The sequence below is a fragment of the Cylas formicarius genome, unplaced genomic scaffold, assembly GCF_029955315.1.
Source record: "Cylas formicarius isolate icCylForm1 unplaced genomic scaffold, icCylForm1.1 PGA_scaffold_3__17_contigs__length_32017465, whole genome shotgun sequence".
NCBI lineage: Eukaryota > Metazoa > Arthropoda > Insecta > Coleoptera > Brentidae > Cylas > Cylas formicarius.
In genome coordinates this window covers 27,461,067-27,480,104 of record NW_026844326.1, presented here as the reverse complement: position 1 = coordinate 27,480,104, position 19,038 = coordinate 27,461,067, and the positions used below count along the sequence as shown (strand labels likewise).

At 35.0% G+C, this 19,038-nt stretch overlaps 1 protein-coding gene across 3 annotated transcripts in view; it reads left to right on the top strand.

Moving 5' to 3' along the window:
• LOC132699991 (bone morphogenetic protein receptor type-1B) overlaps positions 1 to 19,038 on the top strand; it is a 174,608-nt gene that overhangs the window by 140,222 nt on the left and 15,348 nt on the right. Inside the window, exon 1 of one of the 3 annotated variants that reach the window (XM_060667022.1) lies at positions 2,105 to 2,632. The exons of the other annotated variants lie outside the window; for them this stretch is intronic. Coding sequence (XP_060523005.1) covers positions 2,602 to 2,632 — 31 coding nt within the window. The 5' untranslated portion in view covers positions 2,105 to 2,601. Of the gene's footprint in view, positions 1 to 2,104; positions 2,633 to 19,038 lie in introns of those variants that run through there. 3 annotated transcript variants of the gene reach the window in all.

Below are 19,038 nucleotides of genomic sequence, written 5' to 3'. Positions count from 1 at the left end.
AGCATCGAAGCATTCTTATTCTTTATCCGAAATCTTTACAAATGCACTTCTGCATGCCTCTATGCGACTTTTGATTTTTGATTAAGTTATACAACTCAACAAACAACTCCTAGTGGAAACAATACGAGACGTATGGAAGAATGGACATTAAACATTAACAAAGTAGCTAATTTAGAAGAAAATTTATGGTTTTTAACTTTTTTATACTACAAATAACTATATTATATTGGTATTGAACACTACTGTATGAATTAGCTGAGTTTATAATAGTTTATATAAGAGAGACAGTGAGAGAGAGAGAGAGAGAGAGACCCTTTTAACGGGAATATTGAAGCAAGTTACAAGAATCAATTTCATTAGTTGTTAATTTACAAATGCAACAAATCATTTTTCCTTCGGTAATCTAAGAGAAAATTCTTCTACGACGATCTGTGTTAACAATATAAATGTGATTGGTACAAAAATTTTAATCTTTGTCATAATTTTGACAGGAACAAAGTGACGAATAATCGTCACAACTGCAAAAACTCAAACGCGTTTTTCATAAGCACCAATTTTAAAGTTGTATTATTGAGGGTGTGTTTCACAGGAAACGTTGGCCATCTTTTCTGGAATATAGGAAAAATTCGAAAATTTCGGTTTATACTAAAGTCGGCTAGGGGTATCGGGTTAACGAAGTATTTTCAAAGTGGCGGTTAATCAGAAAAGGGGTATCCAATACAAGTCCATTCAGTTTCATTTCGAGGTTTTTGAGGTATTGATAAATAACTTTATGTTTAGAAAAAAGTTTCTTTAACGACGTAATCGTTAATTTTGATCATTTTTAATATAGGGCGATGACCAAAAAGACTATTAAAGTCTAATTGTTTTGTTTAGAATTTAAAATGTGGCCAACTTTCCAGTTTTCGAAAAAAAAGCTATAAATACTTTAATAATAAAAGCGAAACTTTTGCTTGACTTCACTAAAAGACAAAAACAAAAGACTTTTACAGATCGATTTCGCATAGAAACGATTTAAAAGAAAAACATTTAAAATTTGCATCTTCAAAAGTAACGAAACGCATACAAAAACAATATTTATTTAACATAATGCAAAAAGGAGGTGGGGGGCAACTAAATTGATCAAGTCCCAGCCCCTAAATCTTACCTAACTGACAAACCAACAAACATAATATCACAGAGGAGAGATTTTTTTTACAAGCGAATTAAAAAGTTTAATTATTTAAGTTGGTAATTTCACGGAGAGAATTGACGAGCTTAACGATAACATAAAAACAACAACTTCAACCATATTACGTTATGGCAAATATAAAGCTCAATTTTTTTTTTTTGAAATACTAATCGTCAGGTAATGGATTGACAAGGAGCAACAGGGAACTTGAACATTTTTTTAAATTTCTTTAATACATTTGTTTAGGTATAGAAATGACGCATGCCAAATATCAGAACTTACAACCCAGTATTTCCTGATCTATGTAAAATAAAGAATACTTTAAGTAATTAATACTTTCAAATATAAACTTACTTTTGTAAACAATATTTCTCAAATTAAAATTTTGTTCAAGTTCCCTATTAAATTGAGATACGGGAATCTATTCTTCACTAAGCAGTAGTTTCGTTAGTTGCCTTTGGTTTCTTTAAAAGAGGCACAGTTTATAAAAAAAATAATTTAAGAAATATTGCTTATAAAAGTAAATTTATATAAACTTACTTACTTATATAAACTTACTTTTATAAGCAATATTTCTCGAATTAAATTTTTGTTTAAATGTGTGCAAACATTTTTCTGCGGTATAAAAAAATATGTTTTCTTCGTTTAATAATATAGTCGTAATTTGAAGCTGCGTTTTAACTTTTTTGAGATGTTTTTTTTTTGTTATTGCGAATTTCAAAAGGAATATAATTTTATTTATAATATCTGTTCGAAATTGCGGTTATAAAAAAAAATGTTTTTTTATAATTTAATAATTTTAACCTTTTTCGCCACTTATTAAGTCGCATTGCCGGATCGACTGCCGCCCCTCCCGAGCCGCATCGATTCGCGCCCGCCGCCGACTGCTCAATTATAATCCAGTAAACCGCCCCCTCGCGGGCCACCCTCTCTTTCAGTCTTTCGCAAACCGACATTTTCACGTAACGCACAACGATAGACGTATTAGCGAGCGTACTACGCGTCGTTCATCCCCACCACCCTCGGGAGCGCGGAAAGTGTCTGCCGGGCGTTTTTCTTCTCTGCACACACACACAGCCGCCTATAACAACCTGTAAAACCGAGCGCGGTACGTCAGTTTCCAACCGACTCGCTTGAGGTGAGGACGTACGTCGTTTATCGTACCGGCTGGACGAACATACGACTCGACGACAAGGCGAGAGAAATCTGGCGCGCGTGTGTGTGTGTGTGGCGAAGCGTCGGATTACGGGGAATACGAGAAATGTGTTGGGCGGACGTCGCTTCAAAGGAAAGCCCGCGAAAAAGATGACCGTCGGCTGCGCTGGTGATTTCGGAAATTATCGTATAGTTGCGAGTACGCGTTGTGGGTGTTTTTGTGTTTAAAACAAAGTAAAAGAAACATTGCCCGGCGTGGATTTTATTTGGACGCGATGGCCAGGAGGAAAATGCGTGGGAAAAACGGTAAGCAATCAGAAATAGTAATCGACACTTGCAATTTCGTCAGTGTTTTCGCGTCGTAGTCGCGGCTTCGATTAACTTTGCCTATTGTTTATTACTCTAAAACACAATTTTACCTGAATTTAAATTCCGAAACTTTAGGTAATAATCTTGTTGCATTGTATGTTAATGACCAACCTTGGATAATCCCATTCAAAAGCAATTGGTCACTTTCTTATATCTATGAACAGACCATACCTAATATATTTAAGTTATTTGATTGGTGGAACATTTGGTTAGTTTCCGTAACCAATTTTGACAAATACCATTGTTAAGTTAAACGAACTTTACTGGGGTCTTAAATTTTTAATATTTCGAGTATTGTTGTTGAGTGAGTATTCACTCAATAATTTCATTGTAATTTTTTCATCACCATTTATTTATTTATTTATAAACAAGTCTTTGCTACAGACAGACGCAGCTGTCCAACAAAAGGAAAGCACCAAATGTCACAAAAAAGATACTTAATCAGTTTCAATTATTTTTCGCAAGCTAAATCAAATTAAGACCTAATTACAGCTTTTTATTACAGTGCTGAAGGGTCGTTTAAAGGCTTCAAAGCACCGAGCAAATAAAACAAGATCTATAAATAAATTTACGTAATTAAAGTTATTATGATATATCATTTAATGTAGGCACATTTGTTCTATTTAAATTACTATAAAATATTACCAAATTTTTTTAAGTTATTTGCAGATTGGTGGAACATTTGGTTGGATCGTAACCAATTTTGACAAATGCTATTGTTAAATTAAACGAACTTTACTGGTGGGATCTTTAATTTAGATTTTTAAGTATTGTTGTTGAATATTCACTCAATGATTCCAAATTATTTTCCGTTTTCATTGTAAATTTCTCATCAACATTCGTTTATATATTTGTAAACAAGTCTTTCCTACAGACTGACACAACTAACCAAAACTATTTTTCTCAAGCTAAATCAAATAAAGAATTAATTACAGCTTTTTATTACAGTGTGTTAATTGCTATACCGTCTTAAGTGTCTTTTAAAGTGTTCAAAGCTCAGAGCAAATAGATCAAGAACCGGAAACGCGTTATTTACCCTGTTATAAGTACAGGTATTGATAATTATCAAAATTCTTTCCAAAATGTCTTAAACATTGCCTTTTCTATAAATAAATTTAACTAAGCACTAAACACTGAGCCAACTCATAGTATATCAAAAAAAAGTTTTAAGGTGGTGATTTTTTTTATTTATTTTATTTTGAAATCAGTGAAATTCGTAGAAGTTGCGAACAAAATCATAGAAATTGTGTGAAATCCGCGGCATCTGGAAAATCTCACGGTTGTATGAAATCCAGTGTACCGTAGTAATAAATAATAATGAGGTCCATAAGTGTCTGGTCCTACTTTTAACTTTTCTAATCGGATGTTGAGATACAATTCTAGTTCCCCAACTTCTACGGAAGAATTTGACCAATGAGAAACACAAATGTTCTGATGAATTCTTCCATGCGGAAGTAGGTATAAACATCAGGCCAAGTTCCTATTCTATTTATTGTGCCTATCTCTAGAATGAGAACGATTTCTACTGATAAGTTTTGCTACAAGTTGCTCTATTACTTTTATTACTACTTTCTCTAAATCTATTGTGACTTGAAGTTGAAAAAGAGACTTGAGGTCTGGAAATTAGCTAAATCTGGTTCGACGTTGTTTTGTTAAACATAGGTGGTACAAAATTCTTTTCAAGATGCCTTCGACAACGGGTTACTCCAATAGAACTAGTTTAATAGTTTCATCTACTGAAGTTGTCAGTCTATTAAATAAACTCTCCATACAAGCTACAAAAATGCCTATTAATTCATTTGAACCTTGTGTTCTAGTTTTGATTTGGTAAGAAGTCTTCTCTGAAGTATTGACGCATAGTTTCCCAATTTTGAACTTTTTCTTTACTCGAACCATATTCTACACACAAAAAGTGTTTAAGTTCAAGTCCTGAATGGGAGGCAAAACATCGTGAAGTAGTATATCTTGAAAATTAATTTCAATGCTAGCCTTAGATTTATATTTAAATTCAGAAAAGTAATGTGAAGTTAAACTGAGATATTCTGATCTTTTTCTGCTGTAGCTACTGTAGCAGCCACTGCGCTATTTTTGTTTCAGTTTTACGAAGATTTGGTTCGGTTACTTCTATTTGATTTACAAATGTCTACCTCTTTATCAATGTCTGCCACAAACGTGTACTAAAGCTTGTACGAGCTTTTTCAACAGCTAAAGCTTCTCGTAGTAATTTTACTAGAAGCATGAAAAATGTCTGTGAAATTTTTCTAGTATATATCTTTTCTGGAACGATAACGGAAAAACCTTGGAATTGTCGCTATCGATTTTCCTAAATATTATTTCCTAGAACGACCCCGCTATGATCCTTGCTTTGGCCCGAACGAAACGTTTATACATTTCTTGTCCATTAGCAAAACAAATAACGCTCCGTCTTTCTGCGTTCCACCCCCGCAAACTTTTCGGTTCTATTTGTACATCTAAATCACCCTCGGGTCCCGGGCAAAAATAAAACATCGCTCCCCCCCTCCTCCCAGGGGTGGTAGCAGCGCTCTTCTATTGAATTTCTAGGAGGCGGTAAAGTTGGATTTATTGCGAAGGGAATTGTTGATCTAATAATGTTTTGGGGGGTTCGAAGGGGGAGAACGTTTTGCTACGACTCTAATGGGCGGCCCTTGGGGAGTTGTTATCGCGGTTAATTCGATCGAGTCGAAGGGATCTGCGGTTTTTCCTCCGCCAAGACATTTGACTGTGGGCCTTTTTATCTTATCTCTCTGGCATATTGTCCGTTGAAATGACACGATAACCCGATATCAGATATTTGCTCGTTGAAGTGGCTTACATAAGCGTTTGGAATTTTTCTGTCTATCGTTTTGCGTCTTAAATCGTGAGCGAAAAAGTGCTATAATACGACCAAAAATATAGCGCATTTATTAATTAATTAATTAACCGCAGACCCTCGCAGGACCGTGGTAAAACCTATTCCGAGAGATGTTTATTCTGTATTAAGCAGGTCTTGCCTGAGATGGACCGCAACGAATATTTGTAAAAACTTGGAAATTTTTGATTTGAAACGTAAATGGACCGTTTTAATTTTGATTATTTTCGTATAAGTAGAAGCGTTTATTTTAACATCATATACTGTTATTGTGTTGGATAATGCCTCGTATTGTTCAGCCCAAATTAGAAAAATTTCAAATTCCAAATACTTCTTCAAATAAAAATGATATATGACTTTGTATTATTTTTTTATGTACATATTTCAAGCATTTTTCGACGGAAAAGACTGAAAACATACTTATATCCCACTTGTTAGTGCCGGTAGATAAATTTCTACGACGGTCCTGGAATGGTTACGGGTAAGGATATGCTCGTCAGGGTCTTCTGTAACTATATTTCTGGTCGAAGTATACCATCCCTGAAATAGAACATTTTGCATAACCTTAAGGCAGGCGGTTTGTGGGCGAAAGTTATTTATTACGTTATTTAAATTTAAAGTTTTGCGTCGAATTTTTAATTAAAACATTTTTTCGGTGGCTTGATTTTGACGTGTTTACATTCGGGCGACATCTTAACCGATTTATTAGGTCGTAAACGTGTCGGATCAACATCATAAACACTTAAAAAATTAACGGTACTTACGTTACGTACAAAAAAATTTAATTTACGACGTAAAACAACTATTTCCATTCATTTAGTGGGGGGACATCCAACGTCGTTGAATTTTTTCGAAAAATATCGCAACATTTATGAATACGACGGAAAAATGCTTATTTTACATTATTGATATCTTATTCGTGACGCAATTAAATAACACCTTGCTACGTTTTCGAAAGTACGCTCTTTCTAATGATCAATCAGAAGCGGGATATCGGATGTAACGTAACTATTATTTTTTGTCTTTGTTTTATTAGAAAAGAGAAAACATTTTAGTTCGTTTAGTTGGTTATTGAAAATTGGCACTAATTTCAAATCTGTGTTATAGATTTCAGTTTCTTTTACATAGCCCATATAGAGAGCTATAACTTTTGTATTTAAGGTTTTTAAATATTGTACAGGGTGTTCGCGATATTCCGTGCAATATTAAAAAACGTAATAAGTCCCCGAACTTGCAGCTGCCGACTTCAGGCTTGGGAGAGAATTACAAGTCTGGACCCGCAGTTAGACTTTTTAAATTGGGAGCAAAAAACTAACGCGAAATATTTTTTTTTTTAATTTTTGATTTTTTTTTGGTTATTTTGGCATCCAGAAAACATCTTTCCTCCAAGGTGTGTGCAAGGTGTTTTAGTTATGGACAAAAATCAAAAAGACCCTGAAAATTGTTCTTTTTGAGAGTAAATCATTAACCGTAAATCAAAATTCATACAAAAAATAGCTAATCCGTTCAAACAGTGTTATAGGCCGTATCAGGGGCTACAATTTTTGTATTTATATTTGAAAAAATCCAAATGAAAATCACCATTTCTCGCTCTCAATCTAGACGCGATGACGTCATTTACTATAACAAGTAGTTTTTTGAAAAGCACTTACTAAATTGGAAAAATTCGGATACGAGGAAACTAAGGACATCCAATGCTATATAGCCTTTATTGCGAAGGAAAAACTTTGAAAGATATGATAATTTGACAGTATCGTAAACTGTGTCGAGAGAGAGTTTAAGGTTTCGTCTATAATACAGGGGACGTGACATATTTGAAAAAATGTAATTTAAAATTGTAATTGCCAGTACAAATTTTAATGTTTACCGAAGTTTGCCTTAACTTTAAAGTTCGACGAGATGTGAAGGACGCTTTGTACAGGGTGTATTTACAATCAAATTACATCGATTTTCGGAAGTTCCATAGTGGTCCGCAAGAGCACGATAGAAAAACAATGCGTCCCTCTAGGACAAGAATCCGCGAAGCGCCATCTTTTTAAAATAAAAAGCAGATTCGCGCTATTTGCTATGAACTTGCCCCGCCCAGCGACGATTTTTCGAAACCAATCTTGTTTTATATACTTCGAGAATGACAAGGTACAAGTATTTGGAATACTAATGGAGTCTGGTATCGATGGCAAAGACTTGCGCCTCATAATTAATCTGTATTTGCACCAGAGAGCGGGGAGTACATCAGGGATGCATACTATCACCAATTCTGTTCAATACTTCAATACCGAAATACTGTTTAGACAAGCGCTTAGTGATGCAGATGAAGGCATAAACATCAATGGATCAATCAATATTTTAAGGTATGCGGACGATACAGTTCTTATAGCAGATGGTACTGAGGGATTGCAGAGGTTGATAGACCGTGTATAATATATATTATTAATTAATAATGATTTTTTTTTAAATATATACTCCATTTGAACCTTTCAAATTAACAAAAGAGTTCTTATCGTACCCTGGCGACCGTCTGATATGAATTTATGCTGGACCGATATCGTGTCGATTAAAAATTCCTTCCTAGATATAAACGGCCCGTATTAACATTTTGGAAGAACTCGGATTTATATGATTGAGTTGTTTTTATACACTTGGCAGGTGGTAGTAGTAGTTTTTTAGAGAAAGCAAAATATTAAGTGCCTTTGAGACATTCAAATACAGGGTGCACCATTTAAGAAGATACTATTTTACGTTAAATTCTACGGAAAAAGTTATTGCTATTATATTTATACGTAGTAGTTATCATAGATCGGATTTCGTCTTTAAACAAATTGATATCATCGAAAAAAAAACACGCACACTGGCTGGAACCCGATCGATATTGTTTGCCCGAAGAAAACATTAATTCCGCTTTAATAGATATCGTCCATTATCCGGATAGATGATTTTCCGCTTTTTTCGACGACGTGCGTACATATAAGGCGGTTTCCGATTTCTTCGATTAAGTCATATAATAAATCCCCGACCCCCTTCGGCAAGATCGACGCGCTCGCTAAATGATCCGGCTCGAAGGACCATCGCGTCGCGTGGAAATAAAAATCGAAGAAAAAAAAACGTGTATTACGTGGACGAGCGGCGATTTCGAAAATTTACCAAACAAAACCAAAACGTCGGACCACGCCCCCCTCGTCCGCGTCGGACCATTATAATATACGCACGTATCATTATCAGCGACACCTCCGTGGACGGGGCCCTCGACGTTTATCGCGTATTACGATCTCTACCTTCGAGGATGATTATAGGCTTTTAATTTATGACGGTCGGGGGGGTAATTTGGTCCGCCGCCATTGCGTGCGCGTTCGCTCCTTTCGGCGCGGCCTTGAACCGGGCCCCGCGAATTTTGGGCAAGCTGAACGGGCTAAAGTGTCTGTAGTATGACGGAGGCATGGTGAAATTTTCAAAATTGCATTGAGGCGAAATGGACAATTGCCCTAGGGCTCCGAACGACGTGGGGGCCCCACAGCCCACGCAACAAAGCATCGAAATTAAAATTTTATATAAATATTTATATTTTTTTGTTGCTTCTCTTTATACCGTATTCCTAGGTTCTGCCTAATCTAAATCGAAGTTATTTATTGAATAATAAATTTTAAATGTCAAGTAACAATTCGGTCATTTAACTATGTAAGTTTTTTTAAAACTATGATAAGGAGGCGTTAAATTTACTAAAGACAGAATTACAAAAAAAATATTATTTATATATGAAAGTATAATTAAGTTAAGAGATTTATTTGATTAATTAATTAATTTAAGTTGAAATTTCAACAAGATATAAAGAGATCAAAATTTGAAAAATGTAAGTTCTTCTGACACAAAATTTGATAGGTTAAATTATTTCAAAGAAAATACGTATTTTGTTATTAGATACAATTAATAACATGACATGAACATTTTTTTTTATTGATGAACATTACAGCTTTTTAATGATTTCATAACAACTATTTACAACAAAAATAACACACTTTAATAGAACTATAAAAATAATTTGACCGATGAACTAGGAGAGGAAGCAATTTTTAAATCATTAAATTATTTTAATATTAATAAATATTACTTCAGCACCTGATTTTTTTAACGTTTCAGGGGAAACACCATTTTCTATTTTAAAATTAGTCAAAACTTCGAGGAACAATAACTCAATTTCTTTTGCAATTATATCTATTGAAAAAGATTTTATACTTGTAATTCCTTGGAATTATTTAGGTGAACTTTGGAATTGCTCGGTATTCCACGGAATTCCTTTACAATTCTTCTGGATTTCCGTTTAATTTTTTTTTTAAACTGTCGACCATCTTGGTTAGTTTATCTCGATCTAAGATGACCAGAGTGTCTCAATTTTGGTTCAAAGCTTTAAATGCGTATACAGTAACTTTGCTTCTTAAATCGAGAGTACATGTTTTTTTGACTTAAATATTTAATTTAACTTAAACACGAACTTAAGTATTCATCTTTTATATAGTCCTATTATTATTAGTATTCGAGGTTATGTTACATTCATATTTCTCTTATCTATGGTTATATTAGTCGTGTGTTATGTTTACTGTTAAAAAGTGCGGTGTTAATTATATTTTATTTTTATTTTTTTTAGTTAATTATAGTAATTTTTTGAGACTTTATGTAATAATAATTTATGTAATTACAAAAATACGATCAAGGTTACGAAAAGTAGCGCTAACTCGGATATTAAATTTTAAACAAAATTTAATTTTAATTTTCAAAAGCAAAGTCATTTGAGATAAAGATATTTTTTAAGTTGTTAATCTAGAATGAAAAATTCGATGAGAAAAAAGTATAATTTTACGTCTGTAAGTGTAAGTGTATTTTGTTTTATAGGGCGCCTCTTTACTTGTCTTTTTATAGACAACTGTAGATTAAATTTCCGTCTTAAACAATGACCCTGATAAAGTTATTTAAAATAAAAGAGGTAATATAGAAAGAAAATTTAACTTAATACAACAAATACGATTTAATTCCTACAAAAAAAGAAATAAATTCTTGACCAATAAAATAATCAACTCTTTCTTTTCCTCGAGATACCTAGTTTCGCCGCCTTTAAATTGTGTTAATTATATCTTTTTATTTATATAACGAATCATAAATTGAGGCCTGAATAGTATCTGGCGCTTCTAGATAACTGTGATAATGTCGGTGTTTGTTTGTAATATAGGAATTAAAATCAAAACTGACTATTGAGTTGGCTCATACTTGAATAATATTGAAATGACATAAGTTAATTAATTGGTATACCAAAATTAAAAGTATATTTTTTAGAAGCAACAGGCTATTAAACCCGTTGTATCTATTCGCCTGTGGAACAACCTGCGTGGAGTAGACAATTATAGAGCACCACGGATTGCAAGAAAGAAGAATCTGTAGAGGTCCCAAAAAATGAAGAACCAGAAAAATATCATAATTAAATACTCTAAAGAAAACTATCTTCTTGGAAATTTAGTAGACATTTACTTAAAGAATGAATAGATTTGTGGGTGTGAAAAAAATTCTATAATGTTGTCCCTGCTTACTTTTTGGTGGCGATAAAGTTTGGACGGAAATAAGGGTTACCGATCTAGTGCGTTTAAATTTGAAAATAAAGAGACATGGAAACTCTAACAGCCACATTCATAATTGTACGGGATTTGTGTTATTGGGGTTAGCCAATATTACTGCTCTGCTTACTGGGTAAAGTCTGTTCATAGATATAAAAAAGTGACTAACTGATACGAATTAAGGAAAGACCCGGGCAAGCTGTAAGAATGAAATTTGGCCGAACAGGTCCGTACTTTGCTTAGAATTTAATTATTTGGGGTATTGTTACAATATTTATTTATTTATGTATATATTTATGTTTAAATGTAAAATAAAATTACAAATTATCTTTATTACCTACTTAAATTACCTTAAATTATGCACATAATATATCAGTATCACTATCGCTATCATCGCCTGTTCTAACTATTATTTGAAATATGGATATACGATTGTTCTGCTTTTTCTATATGTTTAACAGAATTTGTCCAACTTTGTGGAGGAATGTTAAAAAAAAACCAAAACTAAACTTAGGTTTCTATAAGTTTGAGGACATTGGAGTTAACACGGTGAAAAACATTGTTACGACGAATGGCAGATTTCAGTTGGTGCCAAACATATTCAATGGGATTAAATATACAGTGGTAAGGTGGAAGTCTTAAAACTGTATACCTTAGATTTTTTGCCTAATTATCACAGACGTATTCCTTTTGTAGGTTCAAGCTTTGTAGAACCTCAATTAATTCGTCAAAATAAATGTCGTTATTATACATGTAGTTTTGGATTGTTGCTTTTGTGTCACATGAGGAAAGGGTTTTAGTCTAGTCAACTGTCTACTGTGATAACTTGCATTGTCCATTACAATGACGCTATTAGTAGGAATGTTTGGAACTAGTTTGTTTTTAAAGCAACTTTCAAATAAATCAGCGGTGGTGTCTTCATGGTAATGCAGAGAAGAATCTTTAATATTTTTCGCAGACAGAGAAAGTCCGTTTGGAATCCAACCATCTTTAGAGCCACCATGCAAAATAGTTATTCTTTTACCTCTTTTCGATGGCGCTTTTGTTTTACACTTACCACAATTTTACCTGAATTTAAATTCCGAAACTTTAAGTAATAATGTTGTTGCATTATATGTTAATGACCACCCTGGAATAATCCCATTCAAAAGCAATTGGTCACTTTCTTATATCTTTGAACAGACCATAAATAAATATACAGAAACAGTTTGAAAATTATTAATTGTATTAAATTTTGCGGAGCTTTTGAATTAGCTCTCGAAGATGAAAGCGAAACCGAGAATACCGGGCACCTGAAAAATCTTCCCACAATTTTTTTCATTTTCGGATAACAATTTTACAATATAATTTTGAAAATACAATATACATAAAACATAACAAGCGCTGCGGGTATCTGGACACACATTAAAGTTGAACGAAGCTTATCACGGAAACTGAGGTGCAGATATATATTTATTGACGACTTGAAAAAAGATTAACTCCTTCAAGCTGTAAAAAGTCTTTGACTAAGTTCTTGAACTTGTTTATTGGGGATTGTTTTGTCTCAGGTTTGAGTTTATTAACAAAAAACGGATGCAGTAGTAATTTTAACCTAGCCTACTCGCATTAGGGCAGAAGAAATCGGGTCTGGGGTTATCACAATTACGCGTTTTGGGGTGAACTTCATTCACATGTAAAAAATCTGTTTGATTTTTGCTTCACCGCTAGCTTGGCCCCATTTTATCAGACCATAAAGCAAGGGCACTGCCGAAGAAATTCTAAATGATTACAGTGCTTGCTTGAAGTTCGTCATGAACAAATAATTGAGAAAATTGATAATTCTACGATTTTGGTTAATTTTTTCCACGAGCGACCACTGTCCTGTATCTAAAAGACTCGCTCAAATCAGCATTGACATCCGATTCCCCGTGTATTTTTTGTAATATACAGGGTGATTATGTAGCATATTTCAGCAAATTCAATTTCAACCAGAAACCCTGCGACGCGCAGCCTATGCGTCGCCGGCACGCCAGCGTTTCCCGCCTCTATTTTCGTACCGACTTTATATTTATATATACGAGTGTACACGTTTGTCTGGCTGTGTGCGCGCGTTCTTGTCTCTTGCCTTTTTGGCCGAACGCCCCGTCTGCGTCGCGATGTATAAAAAAGATGACATAACGGTCGCATCTGCAACTACTCCGAAATAATCTGGCGGCGGCGGCGGCGGCACCTGCGACATTTCCCGCCCCATTATTTATAGAACGTTCCCGAACTTTTCGCGGTTTTGTTTTGTCTCTCGCGACCTATTAATTCGTCTGTCGGGAGAAGCGCTCCAAACATTTCGACGTATCGCGAACATTAATTCATAACCATTTGGAGTATAAACCGAATTTATTATACTGCCGGTTTTCTACATCCACGTCTTCTGCATCCCAGCCTCAAAAATTGTTGATCTTGAACATCTTCATCTTGAAGGCTGTTGTGGGATATTTCTATTTTTCTTCTATATGTAGTCCATATCTATTGCGTCTTTGCCTTTATTATATCTGTATTTGCTTCTGCATTTCTAATTTTCTCGAGTTTTGTTAGGCCACAGCTTCGTCCTCAGTATCTACTCCATTTCTGTTACCCTGATTTTTCTTATTGCCCTTGTTATTAATCGTTTCATACCTTTGGAAAGAAGAAAGAAGAAAGAAGCCAACACAGTTTCAGTTAAGCTCTGAAGAAGCCAACAGGATGATTGGCGAAACGTCAGCAAGTTTTATTCAACAAAAACCGACTTAGGAGGAAGGAGGGATCCAGAAGTTTTGTGAAAAGTAAGAACTTCCATTTTTCGTGGAAGGGAATGTGATTCACGTCAACGTTTGATGATTTTAGATGATTTTCGATCGAACATCTTCCTTTCCTTTCCTTTTCGGGGTCTTTACCTTGTCCATCTATAGCCATGCATTGTTCGCAATTATTTGTTTCCCTTTTTGAGTGTTCTTTCTGTGAAGTTTCCGAAACATCTTGGTCATCTAGAGTTATATCCATGTTATAGCACTTCACTCTTCATAGTTTCAGGATTTCATATACATACATTTCGAATAGTGCGGGTGCCATCCTGCTTTTGTGGCATTCGTCATGTTGTTATGTAAATTTTGCTCCGATGTAGCACTCATTTAGATCGATAAATACAGGTTGTTTCCGAAATATAGGATAAGTTATGGATTTAACCAATCCGCTTGGTTGTCATCTCGCGGTTTTACGAAGTTTAATATCTGGCTAGGAATTTGCCAAATAACGACCGCTTAAACGCTTCACCTAAAACTTATGTAGAATTTAATATATTTTGTAATTCCTGTAAGGTAGGAACTTTGACTATCAAAATTGTCTTCATGCACTGCAAAAATCTGACACCTGAACGAATTGAAATAATAACCAACAAATCGGAAGGACAAAACATTGCAGTTGCTATAAAAGGAGAACTTCCATAGTTCCTGGAAGGCAATGTCAAAGTTTCTGTAGATAATCAAATGGAATAACATGTTTGGGTTCTAAATAAGTTAGATATTCATTGGAAAGGTTTTGGTCCCAAATAATATCAGTATCGATCGAACATCGTCTGTGTCGGTTATTATCTAACTCAGGTGTTTATATTTTTTGTTGTAAGGATAAATTCCTTACACGTTTTCGAGGTGTTTACCTTGTCCACCTACAACCTTGTATTGTGTCTTATTTACAATTATTTGTGACCCCCACTTTGAGCGTTCTCCTTGAAATTTCCAAAGCACATAATGGGATCCCTTTCATCTAGGGCTTCTTGGACATCTTATATCCTCCTCCATGTTACGACACTTGATACTTTCAGGACTTTCAGGGCAGGATTTTAATAAATAAGGGAGTGTGATACACGTCAAGGTTCCTGTCGATAATGGAATGGCATAATAGGCCTGGGTTCTAATGAAATTGATGAGTGGAACTTTTTAGTACCACCGATGAAAATTAGTAACAACGGATGCCTTAAATTCCATCCCTGCCATGCGCCTAACGATGTTGTATACTCTGACGGTGGAAAATGTTTTGGTTTAACCACCTAGCGACCACAAAACAAATAAATTGTCACCCACACTCATACCAAACTCTGTATGAAGCAAGATTAAAGGGCGCGGGCAGCCGTCAAACCTTCCAAGACCGCTGTCATGATAATGAATTTAAAAGAACCCAGAGAAATTTTCCATCTTAGTTTAGAGTGACCCTTCTTGTTGTGTTAAGTTTTTTCCAAAATTCGCCTCTACGTTCTCTGTACATCTCACGGAACGCGTCTCGATTTATTCTCCTCTCTCGCGCTCCGTCTTCTTATGGTTCGCGTCACTTTTTGTTTTTCATTTCCAGTAGTGGGTTTGGAGGCGAGAATACGAGACACGTGGCGCCACAGGTATAAGACGGCCGCTTTAACGAATTCGACGCGCCTCAGCCACGACGAAGATCGGCGGGCGATGATATGGCCGGTCGCGCCGATGGACCGTGCTCGCGGGGCGGTCGCGGAGGGGGTGGGCAGTCTTAAGTTCGACTTGCGTACATTAGGTACCACGCGCGTAAATCTTGATACTAAACATTGGCGGGTATTACGCTTGTCAGCTACGCTTGGTTTGCAATTTATTAATGTCTGGAAAACTGAAGTAATGGTCTTTGGAAGCCAACGGGAAAAACTATAGAATAAGTAGACAATTGTTGCTACTCGAACAAGAACTAGAATTCGAATAATAAGGTGTCTTTCGCTAAGGGTGCGTTCACTAGAAGGATGCTTCAAATTTCATTGGTGCAACGGATCACCAATGACGACCAGCATAAACAGAGTAATTGAAGACCATCCAGGTCATGTAATGACTTCGGCTCATAACAGAAGGAAAAATATCAGTGTATAAAATCCTTCACTACCGTTCGTCATCTTGTCATCAAGGTGACGGTGAGGTATGTTTTTCCATGCCTGAATCATGACGCACTGAACTATATATAATTTTTATCTACAGTAGACTACAGACGTTCTCTACCCTTTCAATTCTTAACTTCTTCTATTTGATTGATCAGGTTTTTATCATTTATTCATCGGATTTATCAACCAAGTTCACCTTTTTTACAATTCTGTTCTGGCGTCTGCGTTTCGCTATAGTTCCCATAAGACTGACAATAAGTATGTTCTTCACTTTCATGTAGGATTTATAAGATAAATAGCATCTAATACACTAGTAGCTGCTTCAGTAAGACCTTGAACGTTATCAAGGGAATCTATTTATGACAAAAAAAATTTAATCACGTAAAAACTTTCAAAATTTTGAACAATGGCTAACTGCAGCGACTAGCAATGGTCCGATAGAACCGTTCCGCCTTTTCTCACTCATTGTTAAGTAAAATCTTGAAACCATTTTTCCATTGTAGTGAATGTCATCCAAGCTCTGTTATTACTTTTTTGGATGTTTTTAAATTCCAAATTATAAATGATGTTTGTGATCAAGGAGGAAGGATGTGAAATGACGATCCCGTTGGGGATAGATTATGCTCGCACGCCGCTGGTCGCCCGGAGACCCGTCGACGCGAGTGCGAGTTTAAAATTTCACATTTGTAAGCGTTTTATTTTTTGCCTTTTTGTGTGCTCCTCTCGCATGAATTCTTCGGTCTATTTCGACCGGGCGTCGAGGATTTACGGCAAGAAGAGGAGACGCGAAAGAATCGCGAACGTTACAATGTAACAGTTCGAATTTTAAAAAGGTTTGGGAGTCGCAGCGAAGAATAAAGAACCCAAATGTTTTTTTTTTGCAAATAACTTTTGGTAATTATTTAGTCTTAAGAGTAAACTTTGCTTCTTTTGATGGCGTTTTACAATCGCTTCTGTACCATAAAATAGATATAAATTTTTTTCTCTCAGTGTTTTCTTATTTGAGTTATGGATAAGTATAAATCGCGTTTAAACAGCGTAAAAAGAATATCGCCGTCACTCTCAAATTGACGACATAATGACCCTAAGGTTTAATGTCACCAAATTATACGCTACGGTTTAATTGCAAACTTTTAGTTGTTACTTACACCGAAATACTTAATTATGGCGTAATACCAGTAATAAGTGTAACATTAACATAAAATAAGCGACGATTAACAAATTATACGGGGTGGTTTCTCAAGATGGGACAAATATTCCAGGGGTCAATTCACCGAAAAACTTATGAACTATTTTTTTACCTAAAAAAATAAAAAAATCAGAACATTTAATAAAAAATATGGTTAATTAAGCACGATGCCTCGGTAAGTTTCAAAAAATCGGTCAAAAGGTGTTTTGTTCCATAAGTGTTTTTTTTAAATGCTCTATCAACTGCATGTTCACCTGATTTGGCATCCGGCGATTCCTCAACGAGTTTTTTCTCTCGTTCACCTCCGCTTTTGAGCAGGCAAGTGTGACGGCCGCTTTTATTTCGTAATTAATTCGCTCCCAAAACCCCGCGGAATCGTAAAATTAGAAGAAAAAAAATAGGAGCATCCGAACGCTTAATTTAAAATTATTTTGGTCGACGGCGGAATAATGAAGCCCCATAAAAAAGCACAATAAAACTCCTGACCGTACCAAATCCTTTTGTGGCCTTTAATGGGCTGGTCTATTGTATAATGCATTTCTTCTTCTTTCACCAGCGGCGTAGAGGCATGTAATTTTTGTTTTTTTTTTGTAATCTATAGCGACGTTTCAATTTACTACGACATAATAGAGTACAAGGCCGGACATCTTGGATCCTGGAGCATTTTGAATAATCTCCAAAATTTCATGAAAAGTTAAACTTGCGTGGAAAAAGTTATTATTAGCTTTTGCCTATATATTTTTTGTATCTTAATTTTATGGAGCAGTTCACTTAGTCGGGGTTGAATTTGAAAAGACCTCCGGATGAAAAATCGAGAAACAAAAAACGATCGATTATTTTCTAATCGCATTCGGTCGTCAACGACCCGCCACTGGCGGCGGGCTTATCGCAACACGAGTGCCTTCACTTTTAATTAAGTGTCAGGAGTACAAATGATTTAGGTTGGTACCCCGTCGCCCCGTTTCAAATCGGACTTTTCTTTTCGTCTCTCTCGTCTCCCTGTCACCCGTCTCTCTCGCTCGCTTTATTCTCATTTTCTGTTATACCCGACGATGGGACGTTTGGTTTCGGTTAGTGGGAATTTATGAATAGTTTTAGGAAATCTCGAAATTTTAGTAATTCTTTTTCATTCCTGATTATACAAGGCCTTCGGAAACTTGAAGGACAGATTAAACGTGGTAAATGGTAGTATGTCATGTAACAAAAATTCGAAGTCGTAATATTTTTATAACTTTTCAAAATTCATTTTTTTTTTAATTTTATTTTCAACGCAACGGAATAAGGTGGTATTTTACACACAGCCCTAATTGAGTAAAAGTCACCGCTACAAAATAAAAATGTTTCAGAAATCTGTCACTAGAGGGCACTTTAACTAGAACATTTATTTTCCCTATATCAAATATTGTTACTCTTGTTTTAAGTCGATAAGTATTATCGTTTGGCCACAAATCGACTTTTTTTTATTCTCGACTCGGATTTTACCTATAAATGAAATTCGAAAAAGTCATTGCCACAATCCGTTAAAAATTAGTTGCTACTGTGATGGCAATAATAATAATAATATCTTTATTATCCCACATATTTAGAATACAATCAGTGTATTATGGATTTCGTTAAGTAGGTCGATATAGATCATGCAAATGAGGCAGAAAATTAAATTAAAAAAAATTATATAATAATAATAAATATAGTGATGACAAACATTAATAGGTAAAATATTTCTAGGAGGAAAAACTTTAGTTTGGATTTAAAAATGTTTTACTACTCTTCTTTAGCTCTGGGGACAGTCTATTGTAG